This window comes from Centruroides sculpturatus, unplaced genomic scaffold, assembly GCF_000671375.1.
Source record: "Centruroides sculpturatus isolate CEXI.00-Female unplaced genomic scaffold, Cexi_2.0 scaffold2085, whole genome shotgun sequence".
NCBI lineage: Eukaryota > Metazoa > Arthropoda > Arachnida > Scorpiones > Buthidae > Centruroides > Centruroides sculpturatus.
In genome coordinates this window covers 40,131-56,881 of record NW_019386315.1, presented here as the reverse complement: position 1 = coordinate 56,881, position 16,751 = coordinate 40,131, and the positions used below count along the sequence as shown (strand labels likewise).

Below are 16,751 nucleotides of genomic sequence, written 5' to 3'. Positions count from 1 at the left end.
CTTTGCGTTGCGTAGCAACTTATATATTGTACTGGATCTCCTGTATACAATTTCGGTATTACTATGGCCTGCAATATCTTTGTATAAGGAGTTCAAATGCTGATTGAACTGTATTTTGGTGCACCTATAGCCTGGGTTGCACTGTTGGCTTCTGTTAGAAGTAGTCTGGGTGTTGAGAACATTGTGTGCGGCAAGATGGTCGGAGTAAGCGCGGCTAAATTACGTATCAGGTCTCTTTATTAGCCATGTTCTACCACTATATCCTTGATACATTGTAACTCTAGCAGAACGTCATCCCAATTGGTATGATGAGTGTAGGCCCATCTGGTTAGGGCACAGAATGCAGCAATCTTATACAAAAAAGGGTCGGAAGAGTTTGCTGGGATGAATAGTGGTAAGTATCCTGATTTGTAATAAATGTTCATTTCCACCTAGCCCCTATTGAGTCGCATGCTGTCATCCAAGAAATGAATTTCTTGGTATGATAGTCTCTCTATCATATGAATTTGGCTTACATTGTGAGGTATTCAAAATTTTAAAAATTGATTTTTAAATATTATTGTTCTAACATTCTGTTTTAGAATTCTGTTTCATTAAAAAACCTGAGGCAGGCCTTGGTGAAGGCCGAAAACGTTTGGAGTTTTCATTAAAGTTCTGTTACTGGTATTTAAAGGTTTTGTTTTTGATTGCTCCAGTAATTTGAAAAGGAGATAGTTATAATAGTTTTATTGCCACTGTTTTCAACCCTCTAGTTCAGAAATGGAATTCTTCATTTTGAATTATACTTTTTTGTCTACACTATACAATACACATTACAGTTTATATCAATAAATTTATAAATACAGTAGAGCGTCATTTATCCAAAAGTCGGTTATTCGAAACATCAGTTATCCGAAAGAATTCCAGTCGGCAAATTTAAATTTTCACTAGTGCTGTGGTGCTGCAATCTTTGGCTATGTCTTGGGCTACTCAAATATTTTACGTTTTTGATACTAAATTAACATCTGAAGTATAATTTTTTATTGTTTTTATATTTTTCAATATATTTATTTTGTTTGTACAAAATAAAGAAATAATTTTTAACGATACGAGCCACGATTATTATTTTAAAAAGTTTACATTGGGCTTAACATCGACAAAAATTCAATGCAAAGCGACACGCAACAGAGAAAAATTTCAGGATGGGATAGGTTAATATATTTTTCGTACATAATCGGTTATCCGAAAAATAAGTTATCCGAACAACCCCAGTCCCAAATTGATTCAGATAAATGATGCTCAACTGTAATCGAGTAGATAAAAATCTAGCTTATCTGAATAAAATCTGTTAACAAAGATCATCATTAATGTCTTCAGTAAATTAACATACCCTAGGATTGAAGAAATTAGCAACAGAAGTAATCTGTGATTTTTCAACTAAAAAGAAGAGAATAATTATTTCTTTACTTTTCTAATCACTTAAAAGAGGTTTTGGATGAATAAACTAAATTGTTATGTCCTTCAAATCTGACTTTTACCTGAGTTCAACACGGAAGGACATAACAATTTAGTTTATTCATCCAAAACCTCTTTTAAGTGATTAGAAAAGTATCTGATTACATCTGCTAATATTGATAATTTTTAGCATCTTATAGTAATTATTTCTTTATCAACAAATGAAGAAGTTACAGAATGAGATTTTATTTTTGTTTTTAAATTGTTAACAAAAGATAGAACCTTTGCATTTTTCCCTCCATTTTCCATATAAATGGTAGTGTCAACTTACTTGATTTTGATTAACAAGGAACCAAACAACTGTGTAAATCAAGAGTTAGATATATATATATTTATATATTGCTAGTGTGTACATTGTACATGTGTATGCATGTGCACACAAACACATGTATATGCACACTCTAAATAATAATATATCTTCAAATTAAATTTAAACTAGTTGCAAATTACTGTAACCACAAATAAGTTTTTTTTCTGTGAATGTGAATATTGAGTAAATCTGTGATTTTTGTAAATGTGGGAAATTTACTATATATAAATTATATTCTACAAACTTCATTATTACTTTGTTTAAATCTAAATTATTTTAAATTCATTAATAAATATTTTCTTAGGTCTTCAGAATTGTAGATGGCCCGGTCGTCATCAAACGATTCACAGAGATTCTATTACTTACTTCCTAGATGGTGCTCATACTGCCGAAAGTATGATACCATGTGTCAGGTGGTATGCAGAATGTATCAAGAAAATAGAGTCTAACATGTAAATTTCTTATTTAATAGTTTTATTATTCACTTTTTATCATAATTTTTTAACATGTAATTTCTTTTTAGAGGAGATACATACAAAGTGCTACTTTTCAATTGCACTGGTGAGAGGAAAGCGGAAACATTACTTACCCCTTTAATTGACCTACCATTTGATTTAGTAGTATTTTCTCCAAATAAACTAGACTTAACAAAAGATGCTACTTCAGGTAAAATATCAGTGTTATAATTTTAAAGTTTAAGATTTTAATTTGTATAAAAATTTATTTTTATTATTTAAATTACTTTTCCAAAATATTTAAAGAAAATTAATACAATAATATACTGTAAAAGATTTTTTATAATCTATATATATATATATATATANAATTAAAACTTCCTTCCTGACTGACTGATTGATTCATCATTGCCCAGAGCAAACTGCTGAACCTAAAGAGGTGAAATTTGATACACAGTTAGGGTATGTCATGAATATTCACACTAAGAAGGGATTTTCGGAAATTCCCCTGCGGGGGAGAGGGAGAGGATTAAGGCTTAACCTGAAGAATGGCATTTACTGTACTATTTTAGATGCAGTTTTTTGTTTTTAACTGCATTTTAGTAGGGTACATCATGAGAATGTGCACTAAAAAGGTATTTTTGGAAATTCCACCTTGGGGGGGAGAGGATTAAGGCTTAAAGTCTTAACCCCAAAAGGCAGTGGTTTACAAAGAGGTACTGAGGTAACTGAAACTCTATTTTTCTGTAATATTTATACTTTAAGAATTTCCAGATAACAACATTTATGTTTTGAAAAAAAAATTAAACTCAGATTTATCGTATCTTGGAATCCCATAATATTTGAAACTTGAATTTAGATGCATTAGCAGTCCATAGTTTGAAACAAACAAAAATCAGTAATTTTACTAAATTAGTAACAACTAATGATTGAGAATCTTAGTGAAGTACTGAGGGAGGGTTATTTCTATCATATTGCAAAATCTGTGTGGGCGAAGCTGCAAGTAACAGCTAGTTTATAATATAGATATAATTCATTATTAGGTAAATGCTTTCAATTGAATTTTATAAATAACTGTCTGATGATTTTGTCAATTATGATAAGAAATGTAAATAATTCTATTTAAAATTTTAAGAAAATAATAAAATTTAATATAAACAAAAAATATTAAAATTAAATGAGATGTTGAAGTTATTATGCCATTTACAAGTATATATAAGAATAAATGTTAAACAAATTATATAAAAATAAAATTTACCACTAGAGAAGTATAAATTCTTTTAATAATACAGTACATTGATAAATTATACTAAAATAATAATAAGAAACTTCTTTGGGAATGATAGTATGGCATAAGAAATGAAAAGGAATGATCAGGGTCTATAACAAGAATAAAGGAAAACTTGAGAAATTCAGTATGACCGCAGGATCGGCACCTCTTTGATGCTTTGTCAGGATGACTCCACTTTGTCTTTACAGACAGACACAGAAACCAGATTGGTCGTTATTTCAAACGGTTGCATGTGTGGACTGTCTGATCCAGAATGGAGGCAGAAGGAGAGAACCAGAGTAAATACACTCCACAAGTTATCATTTAAATAAAAATACCTGTTTTTTCAATATTGACTATTTACAAGCTGTATATTATAGATGCTTAGCTAATGCTAATCAGAAGCTGACATATTGCGTAACTACTATGATCCTAACAACAACTGATAATGAGAGAGGGCTCACATTAAGTTCACACGAGGATAAATATCTGTAGAATTCACAAAATGATAGTAGAAGTTTTCACATGTAGGGAATCTTGAAGTGTCAACGAGTTCTTCGGAGTGGTGACAATTAGGAACAGTTATGGCGGCGGCCAACACATGTACAGTTCAATGATAACTCCAGGACTCTGTCCGACTCATCGACCCATCCCTTTTTATTAGGGGGTCTGCATTGGGTTTTTTCCATGGCCTTATTAGGAATTTTTCTATCATCGTCCAATAGTTGAATTTTCTGTCTCAGATTCCAGGTGACACACTTGATGTATCATCTTCAACCAGGAAATGAGTCCATGGGAAAACAGTTTAATTATCTTTAAAAATGTCGGTTTTTGTTTGTCTCTTTAATTTTGTCTCTCATCAAAAATATATTTAAATAAAATAATTCCACTAAGTTCGACCCTCACATCAATAAACCTAAATTTTTGAATTTCATATTTTAGTTTTCAGAGGATGACTACACTACACTATGCTATAAAAAATTACAACAGGACAAAAGTCCTGCAACAAGTGCTTTTTTTTTAGTCTCACAAGTCAGTAACTTTGATTATGTTTTTTATATGACAACAAATGTACATTAAAATTATTAATAAAATAAAAAGAAAGAATCTTTTTTTTTTAAAAAAGATCAAAACTTTTATAATGAAATTATTTTCAAAGTGCAATACAAAAAAGTAAAGAACATGTCATGGACAAAAGTCTGGCAACTTTGATTTTAGTATTGTGTGGTTCCACCTTTGGCCTTTAAAACTGTTTTAATTCTTTGTGGCAAGGAATAAATTAACTTTTTACGTTCTTGTAATTGTAACTCTAAATCTTTCAATTAAAATGTGTTTTTGTTTCAGTTGTTTCTTCACCCTATCCCATATTTTTTCTATGAAAGTAAGGTCTGATGAATTGCCAGGCCAATCTAATAATTCTATTTCCATGTTTTCAAAATATGATTTCATTTTCTTGGATGTATATGCAGGTACACAATCCTGTTGATAAATGTATTCACCATAAGAAAAGTAATATTTAGCTGTTGGTATAAAATTTTCATTCAGTATATTAATGTAAACTGATGAATCATTGTTTTGCTTTACAATTTTTAACTTCCAAGTCCATAAGCAGTTAAAGTTCCATACACAATAATTCCTTGTGCAAATTTTGAGTCTTTGAAATGCAATTAGCATAACATTCCTCACTTTTTTGCAAGATCTTTGTGTTTCCATCCTTAAATAAACAAAATCTTGATTTGTCACTACATATTTATATTTTTTACACCACCTAATTCTTTTTTGGTTTTTTGCACTAGTAAGCAGTGGTCCCTTGTTTTTGCTTGCTTAAATCCTTATGATCAAAGAAACACACCAGAATGGTCTTAAACTGTGAGTGCAACATGCATGCATTTTTAGAGAACTCGGGGATTTCCATTGCATGTTCTGACATTTTGTTTCTTGGTCATACTGTAACATTTGCCAATTTTCATACAAAATTTAATATTAATACATTGCTTTAAATTTTTGTTTAGTCACCCATACTTTTGATAAAGAGTACACATAGATAACTATTACCTTCTCAATAGCTAATTAACAACTAGCTCTATCAGCTTTAAATTTTTGCATACATTAGTTCAAATATGTTTGAACACGAATATGCATGTTGTTTCAATATAATTATGTCACGGGCAACACTACATGGCCATTCTGAGAATTAAATTGTCACACCTTATAAATTCTAACAAGTCCAATATACAAATTACTTCTGCTAAAGTTAAAACACAATGATTATTTTCTATATAAAATAATTTTATGAATTTAATCAAAGTTGCAGGACTTTTGTCTCAGTTTTCCTTTGTTGCAGGATTTTTTACAATGATGTTTTTTTCACTTTTATTTTCCAGGCCGTAATCAACTTTATTTTAGACCAGTTAAAATAAATACAAAAATATGTCTTAGACTCAAGGAAATTCAGTAAGTAAGAAGTAATTAATGTTTCAAATTGTAAATTATNAAGTGAAATCTGTAAACAAAAATCATTATTTTTAACAATGAATGGTTAAATCGTTATTGATCATAAATAGTACTTTGTTTTTTGATTGTTATTTAAGTGCCTACCTTCCTTTCTAGGCTACTAGCCACCAAAAAGTTTAAAAAAGTCCTTTTAAAAAAACAAAAATTTCCAATTAAAAACAAAGATTTTCTAAAATCAGAACTGGTGTTATACAAACGTCTTTCTTGTGTGAGGATCCGAACTTTCCCTGTGTTTATATCTTTTCATTTAATAGTGTCATTTCACATTGTAGCCATAATTTCATTCGATAACTGTCAACTTTTACACCTGGGAGCTAAACATCTGCTAAAGTCTCAGGCTTAATAACGACACTTTCTCAGCACCTTTCAACCTAATATCTCCGTTTCGACAATCCAACATGAAAAACAGACAACAAAGTAGCAGTAGTCGCCCGTCTTTCGAAAAGAGAAGTTGTCACTAGTACCTTGTCCTAAGTGCCTCACTATTCGGATATCTACAAAAAGATCATCGGAACCATCGACTAACACCCTTGCAGATACTGTTCTATCAACTCTTACGGATACTTCCTTTACCGGACTGACATTCCGAACTTTCTTCCCTTCACCAAGACTGCTTGAGAATATCCATCAAGACAGCAAAACAAAAGGTATTTATCGCCACGTGAAACTTCTGTAAACTTTCTCTCTCAAATCGGGGAAAAACGCAATATCTTAATACTATCAAATCGAGAAATGTATCTAACAGCAGCCCTAATGTATAGCTTATCGTTAACCATTAAACAGTTGTTACGTTAAAAAGTCTATGAGTAAGTCACTTCCGGTGCGCTGTCTCTCCTTCCATCCCGACTCTGATCGCTCCCGACCGCTCACACGCCCGAACGAAACGGTTTCTGTGTCTAGCCGTGAAGATACAGTGGTGTCAGTCCTGACGAAACCTGTCATTGCGATCTTTGCCGACGCGATGTCGACCCTTCGGTCATGTGGTGCCAAAGTATAGGGATGCCCTTCGGCATTGTCACACTTGTTACCATCTGTACTTTCTCGGGGGTGTTTTGGCCGTTTATCCACAGAGAAGAGAGCGCTGGAAAATGTAGATTAAACAGGTTCCCCTGGTGGTGATATTTTACAGTCATAATTCATAATTTTTTCGTCTGATGGTTTTTTTATTTTTTAATACTTGAAGACTGTTTAATCTACATTTTCCAGTGCTCTCTTCTCTGTGGATAAACGGCCAAAACACCCCCGAGAAAGTACAGATGGTAACAAGAAAGACATTTGTATAGTACCAGTTCTGATTTTAGAAAATCTTTGTGTTTTTAAAAGGACTTTTTTAAACTTTTTGGCAGCTAGTAGCCTAGAAAGGAAGGTTGGTCACCAGAAATGTATTGTCTAGAACGCAAAAACTAAAAATGGTGATCCCTACTTGGGCAAACTTGTCTTCAAGTATTAAGAAACTGAATAGAATAGTGAAATTCTAATAGAGTACAACCAATTTGAGAATATGACAATTTGTTTTAATAAGAATTTGGTTGTATGATTAGCATCAGAAATTAACAATTGATTCTTGTTATTTCTGCATATTATTTAATAGTTTATAAGATTACTTTTCTATTTTTAAATGATTAGTGGAGTATTATTTTGACATTGTTTCAACAAGGATTAAATTTTTATAAATTTAATCCTTAATAAATTTGGAAACAAAATTTCATTCAAAAAACATTAGTTGTTTTGGAAAATATGGAAATCTTTTACAGTTAATTTTTATATGAAATATAAGAAATTATTACTTCTTTTTTGAACTTTTGAATAATGAATGAATATATATAAACATCACTAAGCTGAATGTAATAATAATAAACCAAATGTTCATTGTAATTAATTGGGATAATTAAGTGCTACTATTAATGACTGACTATTAAGTAATTTGGTACTAGAGGCACGATTACTAGAATATAAGGTTTATATTCTAGTAATCGTGCCTCTTAAGTAAGGTTGTTCTAGTAATATAATTACTAGAACAACTCCCATAAGAAGTGTGTCGATAAAGTGTCTAGAGAAACTTTGCCACCAGGGCGGCACTGCTAGCAAGTCAGGCCATATAGCAGTTTGCTACAGCTATATCAGGTTTGTTAATATAGAAATTGTTTAGTTTTGATGTAATAATGCCTTCTAAGTGCTGTATTCTGGGGTGTAAAAGTGACTATGCCTCTTGTAAAGAAAAGTGTACCCTGTTTTCATTTCTGAGAGATCCAGTAAAACAAAATGCATGAAAAAGGAATATACCAAGAGATGTTGAAATCACAAGAACTTCTTTGTTTGTGAGTTGCATTTTGATAATCATTACATTATAAGGACGTACTATGTAATTATTAAAGGGAAAAACATAGAGAAGCATTTACAACCAACACTAAGACAGGATGCAATTCCTACTATTTTTCCCAGGAGCAGAAGGAACCAAGAGAGAAAATTGCAGGGCTGACCGTAACCAAAAGCCATGGAAGACTCCTGCATTTACTACTGTTGTGTGAAAAACACATTTCTCAGTAAGTATAAGATAAGAAATTTGTTGTTAGAATATTTGATGATATTGTAACAGATAGCAACTTGGCCTTAATCACTTTAAAATGTAAAGATCATTAGTTTCACACACAAGTCAGTTTTATGTAACCACAAGAATTCATTTTTTCATAAGAGAAGTTAATAAGTCTATAGGTAACACAGTGGCCAATAAAAATACTAGGAAACTATCTAAATTGTAAGTAACTAATAGAATAAACTTTTATCTAATGAAAATTAAGTTTCTCAGTAATGTTTTCAACTTATTTCACAAATCATCATCAGATGGATCAACATTTGAATATCAAAGAAAATTAAAAATATGACAATATAGAATACTAGAATACAATATAGAATAACTAGAATAATCATGCTAGAGGTGAGCATTAGGCACCATCTCTTATTAATAATTACAATATTTATTAATTAATTTAGAATATTCTGGAAGAAATGAATCCGCCCAAAGCGGGACTCAAATCCACAACAGTAAGTAGGACTTGCAGGTTTGAGTCCCACTTCAGACTGATTCTTTTCTTCCAGAATATTCTAAATTAATATTATAATTATTTAAATTTAATAAGAGATGGCACTTAACACTTACCTCTAGTACTAAATTACTTAATAGTCAATCATTAATAATAGCACTTAATTAGCCCAATTAATTATGGCAATTATTTGGTTTAATGAATGTATATAGGTAGAAACTTGATTATCCAAAATGGTTTACAGAGACAACTAGAACATGTACTGTTGTATATATCACAGAGTATAATATATACAAAGATCAAATTCTCCATGTAACTGGAAATGATTACATCATCTGTTAATTGTAGTGCTGCAAAAATTTCTCTGAAGGATCCCTGGTATTAAGTTTGGATAATTGAGTTTCTTTTTGTATAGGTGCTCTCCTACTTAAGCATATTCAACTAATAAACTTTCAAATTTACAAATAATTTCAACATGTGTCTAAATTTAATTTTTGTGTAGATTCTGAAGTTCTCTTGATGTTTGTGAGGTGGCATTGATGTCAGCTTTTGGCCAGTAATAAATAATAAATTTTTAATAACTAATTAATGTGGACTTATTTTTATTGTATATCCCTATTTTTCATTTTTGCATGAATTCTGAGGTCCATTGCTGCTTGTGAGTTGGTGTCAAAGTTAGTAATGTTGAAGTAATGGTGTTTTCACTATTATTTGCAATTTTCATAAACTTTTAAGATTAGTGCTTCAAAAATACATAATAATAAATATAGCAGTAGAGATAAATGCAAGAAGTATGATTCTATTTCTGTGGAAACTAAACTGGACATTATAAAAGTAAGTGCATAAGGTGGAAAAAAACCATGTTTGAAACACTTGCTACTAAGAAGTAATGAGCAGATAAATGAGTGTAATGTATTTTATTAAGTACATTGAAGGATAAAACACTAAGTGGTTATTTTGTGTACAAATGTACTTTCTAGGTCAGTTTTTGACTTATGACAAAACCTCGGAAACCTAACCTGTTTGTAGGCAGGGGAGCACCTGTAGTAGTTATACAGTATAATAGGATAATTGGTTTATTTGCAGTTTGATATTATTTTGCTTTTACAGATCAAAGCAATTTTACAGTGGATCCAGATAAAGAATTAATACAGTGTGAAAGAAATATGAAAGTATGGAATTACCTTTTAAGTTCTGTTTATGAAGAAGAAATATCATCCAATGCCACAGGAACTTTATCCAAGTCACTTCTATCACATTCGTCAGAACAAAATAATAACAATACCATAGTTTTTTCATGTTTGAAAGACGCCTTGCAATTCATTTGCAATAATCACAATTCCGATTTAAAGAAAAAAGTGCCAATGTTAACAATGCCAATTCCAAATTTTTCATCATTTCCATTAAATTTGGTAACAGCTAAACACTTATCTCTTTTTGTAACAGGAAGTATACATTTGGTTGGTAATGTGTTATCTTTAATTGACCCAGAATTACAAGAACATTAAAATTTTAAATTATAAAGTAGATATATATATTTTTGCAGAAGTATTAAGAAAACGAGAAATGTTTATTGATAGCAGATGAAGCAAAAAGAATGTTTTTTTGGCTATTAAATTTTTAAAACATTTGTTCATTTTCCATTTGAAGTAAATGTACTTAATGAAGAGCTAAAGGAATTGAAAAGATTCAATCAAATAATTATATCATTTAAAATATTTTATGCATCTTGTACATTTATGAAATATTTTTCATATATTTATAATATATCATATCAGTTAAAAACATGCCTGTGAATTTAATATGAAAATTTTTATATAAATAATTTTTTATTAAAATTTATATATAATTTTAGAAATAAATCTGTTCTAAAAAAGTTTGCATAAAGTTGTTTTTATTTTTTAAATTAATACAAAGGGAATATGACAAGGACAATATTGGCCTTCCCAATACAACAAATGTACATAACAAGCACCAATAACAGTCATAATCATAACCTGGATCAAGAGTTAGAGTTAAAAATTAACCGATAAGCATTTGTGTACTAGAAGTAGTGAATGATAATTGGTTAGCTTCTAACTCTAATTCTTGATCCTTGATTGTAAATATTGGCCATAAAAGTAATTTAAAACAATAACAATTAAACATGTAAAATTCATATACAGTAAGACCCGCTTAATGCGAGGGACACGTTCCTAGATGAGAAAGCGCTAAACAAAACAGCATTGAACGAGGTCATTTTAACATAAGAGTAAATAGGGAAAGGGGAACACACGACCAAAATAAACAGATTTTACTTTAATTTTAAGTTGTTGTTATATTAATTTGCATAATATGTTAAATAACACACAAACATGTGCACACAGAAATGTAAAGTTCATTTTTTGTGACGAAGGTCTTGGCTCTTCTGAAATTCTTGCTTTTTGCATTAAAGTCGTATAGTTTTATTTGTTGCTTTTTTTCTTTTCTTCAGCAAATGTCGGTAGCGGAAGATCACATCCAAAACACCTCATTTTGCTTTTGCATTCCTTCAAAATCTGGGTAATTTGTTATAATTTGATCAACAATTTTGGTTATTGTTACCAAACTTTTACTAAGGAAATCTGTAGAGAAATTCTACAGATTTCCTTACAATGGCTTGTCGTTTTCAGAATCACTATTTTCCAGTTGCAAATGAATTCCTTGTTCTGCCAGTTCTCGAAGATTGTAGTTGGTAAGGCTCTGGCCAGAATCCTGCACTTCTACATCTCCTAGTCTTGCTGTATCGATTAGGTTGATAATTTGGTCAATCTAACGATACACCGACAGACTCTTCTCATTAAGAATTCTTGGATAGCTTCAGTCACAACTTCTTCCACACTTCATGCATTTATCAGTTAATTCTTGCCAAGTAAAATTGATATTTCCTATGGCATCCATGGTATTATATTTTTTCCAAAATTGCACCACAAAACATAGATTTAAGGGAAGTTCAGTGCTATGATGAATTGCCACCTTTTGCCGATTGGTTCGTGTTCGTAAATAATTGTATTATATACGAATTGATGAAATGTTGCGATAATTTGAATTGGTGTAAATTTTGAGCTTTTTTTTTTAGGCTTCAAGCAGACCACATTATATTGAGGCAGCATTAAGCGGGGTCTTATTGTATAACTTAATGTTGAATTTTATTCTTTTATTTTAAGAAGTATATAGTATTTTTTATACACGAAATGTACTTATTGTATTATATAAAAAAAATACTTTATATTATTTTTAAGCAAATTAGCAATAATGCTTCAAATACAGGAATTTTTGTGTATTTAATGAAAATAACAGTTTTTTGTATAGTATTTAAATATCAGACTTTTAACAAGAAATAATAATGTAGAATTCTGTCAGGTTGTTATGTTTAAAAATAAAATTGAAGATAATCTGTTTAAAAAGGAACCACCATTTATTCACTTTCAATGTTGTGGAATACAAACTTTTGATGACCAGTCTTTCTCTGTACACTACTTGGCCATCAAAATTAAAACTTCCCTTAAAAACACAGAAAAAATATCCAATTAAAAACACAAGTTTAAAAATCAGTACTGGCAATGACACAGACAGGAAAGGAAGATGATGTCTGTGGCATTGCCAGTTCCAATTTTTAGACTTGTGTTTTTAATTGTATATTTTTTCTGTTTTTAAGGGAACTTTTGATTTTGATGGCCAAGTAGTGTACAGAGAAAGACTGGTCGTCAAAAGTTTGTATTCCAGAACAGTGAAAGTGAATAAATGGTGGTTCCTTTTTAAACAGACTTAATATTTCTCTAAAAATAAAATTGAAGATAATTTTTTAATGAAAAATACTACTAAAAGTATTTTAAAATTGGAATTAAAATGAAAAATAATATCATCTCTTATTTCTGAATAACAAATATTTGAGATAGAAAAATATTGTGAAATCAAATTTGAATGAAACCATTTTACCAAAAATTTGAAAGAATATTCATAAGACTAGGTATTTTCTAGGAAAATGAAACTGAGCTCTGCAGTGTAGGTTTTTCTGTTCCAGCTTCACAAAAACACAAATATGGTGATGTACTTCTAAAATTGCCTAAAGCAGTTTAAATCATGCAGGTTCTGGAGAGGACATTCATGTCCATCATCATAGTTGACAAAAAAAAGTCAAGAAATGTTTAAAACATGCACATGTGAGGCTGCAGGCCATGCATGTTAAACACACATTATAAAGATCAAAATAAAAAAATTTAAAAAAGATCAATGTAAATTTCTAGCAATTGGACACTCAATTGACATATAGTGTCACCAGCTTACAACCAGAGACATGGCAAATTTTGATCTCAAATATCTCAGTCCACAGATTGAATTTCAAAATTTTGTGACTGGTTTTATTGTTTATCACAATTTATATTCATTGTGTTATCATAATAATAAATAAATTGATGTTAAATTTTTGTAATTTCTGGTTATCTTAACATATTTTAACAATTTTGAAATTTGCAAAAAAAATATATATATAATTTTAATCAGTAATGGAAATTTTATTTTAAATAACTTCTGTTAGCTTGAAATGAGATGGAAAGTGAAATCTGTAAACAAAAATCATTATTTTTAACAATGAATGGTTAAATCGTTATTGATCATAAATAGTACTTTGTTTTTTGATTGTTATTTAAGTGCATTCATTTACTTTTTAAGCTTGCATTTGGAGTAGGATCTTCAGACAGAAACCCTACAACTAAAAAAAGAAGTGTAGCGAGATGAAGAAATGGGTGATTATCCCACAGAACATCCAAAGGATTTAGCAATCCATGGATTCTGCCCAAATCCCCAGAACACCCTAGAAATCCAGAGAATCCAAAAACTAGTAGATTTCCACTAGATCCATCAGAAATCATCCAAAAATTTAAAGACTCTGAAGACTGTTTTTTGCTAGATTCCTCAGAGAATCCCTAATATTCGAAGGATCTGCAAATTATTGGCCTTCCTTTAGAGTCTTCTTGAATGGGTGAAACTGAAAATCCATTGGGATCAATCCAAGATATAAGACAGATTGGCTTACATGAGTTATGAGGAGATTGAAGTCATGAGACAGAGGTCATGGAGTTTGACTGCAGCAAGCTTTATCCAGACTAATTCTGGAAGTGGTGCCCTGATGAAGCTGCTAAAGAAAGGGAAGAAATTTGCTCCTGCTGTAGTGGTTTCAAGAAATAAAAAGTGGATCGGGTATGAATGATTCAAGTACACACTCAGATACCTGAAGAATCATCTTTTCAGTAAGTACAATTCTAATAAACTGAACATTATTTTAATTCAATTCAATTAATTCAGTTTAATCTTTGATTTTATTTTGTAGCCCTCACATCACCAAAGCTGAATGGAAATAACTGAAGGAATTTAAAAAGCAATTGAAGAAGATGGAAGTTAATATGTTTTACAAGTCTTCAGTTTTTAATGTGGCTGAAAGGTGATTTTATTTACTGATTTGTGAATTTTCTTCTGAATTGGACTAAACTACACAACCTGGATTCATTGGCTCTATCTGGAGAAGACAGTTTACCTCACACTTTGATCAAAGGATTACTCTGAAATACACTTTAAAATAAGCAGAAAATCATTTAAAAGTCCAAAGGAAATGCCCTTCAGACTTTTAACTGTGGTTAATTGTTTTCTGTATTGTGATTATAATTTTATCAGTGGACCAAGCTTTTTAAACTGTTCAGAATATGGATTGAAATTTTACCATAATGGTGGCTTGTGCATATTTTAGTATTTATGTTCAGTTAATAATTAATTCTTTAAAAAATTATTATGAATCATTTACATGCTACAATGATCACAAATATTAAAATATAAACTGAATTATAAAATTAATGTATTGCTTAGAATGAATTAGCATTATCAAAGCATTGTGCTATCAAAAATATGCTTTATCCATACTGAATTAGAGTATTTTTAAGAATTTTTTTTTTCAACAAATTTCTACAAATGGTGAATACGTTAGTTCCACATATCAAGAATTTACACTTTTTATAGTATTATATATAAATAAAATTTTTCTTGCCTTAAAATTATAATTTAATGATGTTAATATCAGTAACTTATTCATTTTAGGTAACATTCATTATCAATAATTTATTTGAATTCCACTTCAAACTTGTTTCTTTAATGATGAGGGATCATAATTAAAGTATCTCTATTCAATGCTGTCCGGAGAAAGATTCAGGGTACTTGGGGATTATCCTTCCATGTGTTGTATGTTGCATTCCAATACCATGTATTTGTCACATTGCTTACAAAGTGACAGATGAGTTTGAATGGGTAACCAAATAAAATAATTAAATTTTGCACAAATCAAAGATAAAATTAATTTTTTTTTTATGAAGCCAAAATAACTATTAAGAAATCATGCACTAATAATAATGGTAAAAATGAAACTCTGAATGAGACAATTGGGACCTTTTCAGATGTAAATTAACAAAATTTGGTTTGAAGATTTTGTTATTAAGACTACCCTCCGGTGTTGAGTTAATGATGCCTTATCAGATGTGTAGAACATGATCACAGGAGTAAAATAGTCAAAAGGAACCGATGGTCTACATGTGACCTTTTGCGATATAGAGCCCCCAAAATTAGCCTATCTGGAATCTTGAAGACCCACAAAAATGGGGTAAAATCTAGAACAACTTCTCAAAACAATGCTAAGAATCAATTGTTTCCCACTTTACTAGAGACACATTCCATTTAAAAGCTCAAAAATACAAGAAATGCCATTGCACTGACTACTTCTGGGGCATAACTACATACAATATATCTATATATATAAAAATGAATGTGTGTGTGTGTCCTTTATGCATTACCACACCGTTTATCCGATTGCCGTGAAACTTTGGGAAGTTGTTTAATATACTCCAGCGAAGGTTTGTGGCATAGTACGATTGCCATGAAACTTTTGGAAAGTTTTTTAATACACTCCCACGAAGTACAGTTATCCTATGATAGATGGCGCGCGTTTACACGAGCATTCGAGCACTGTTAGATCGATTTCAAATTGTGAAGACCATTTCTCCCCCTTCAATAAATATCTCTATATATGCATTTGTAAACTGTTATTTATGATATTTGTAATAATTTTTGTTTAATCACTTTATTTCAACCATTTTTTGCTAATTATGTATTCGCTCGAACTTTGTTAAAACCTTAACCGTATTCCGAACAACAACTGAAGTTATAGGAGGAAATTCACCTATTTTACCGATCTAGAATCCCCTTTCCCAAATTAATATCGACTCAAAATAATTTAAAAAGACAAATTACAATAAAACGGTTTATTATCCAACTATCAGAAATTTCACAACATGCCAAGGAAGAGAGGAAGGAGCAATTAAATAATCAAAATTATAAAGGATTTAAAAAATATATATAAAAATGAGGAATATCGCACTTCTAACAATCTCTGTGTGTATGTGGGCTAAATTTAAAGAATCCGTGCTTCTCACATGTACAGTACAACTGTATGTGGCCTGTTCACGCGTCGGAAAAACTTCTGATTTATTCGTGTACGCATCAGACAGAAAAACAAAAAATATCGTGTATCCACAAGCACTCCAATAAATAAATAGAATTGAAACGACACTTTGAAATGTTTTCCCAATTAAAATGAATAATAATAATAA

At 30.5% G+C, this 16,751-nt stretch overlaps 1 protein-coding gene across 2 annotated transcripts in view; it reads left to right on the top strand.

Annotated features, from left to right (window-relative positions):
• Positions 1–10,912, top strand: part of LOC111614516 (folylpolyglutamate synthase, mitochondrial-like) — a 29,892-nt gene extending 18,980 nt beyond the window's left edge. For both annotated transcript variants that reach the window (XM_023355890.1, XM_023355889.1), the window contains 3 exons: positions 2,109–2,256; positions 2,328–2,470; positions 10,195–10,912. In XM_023355890.1, the coding sequence (XP_023211658.1) occupies positions 2,109–2,256; positions 2,328–2,470; positions 10,195–10,592 (689 nt within the window). In that variant the 3' untranslated portion in view covers positions 10,593–10,912. The remainder of the gene's footprint in view (positions 1–2,108; positions 2,257–2,327; positions 2,471–10,194) is intronic.
• Positions 10,913–16,751: the final 5,839 nt, after the last annotated feature.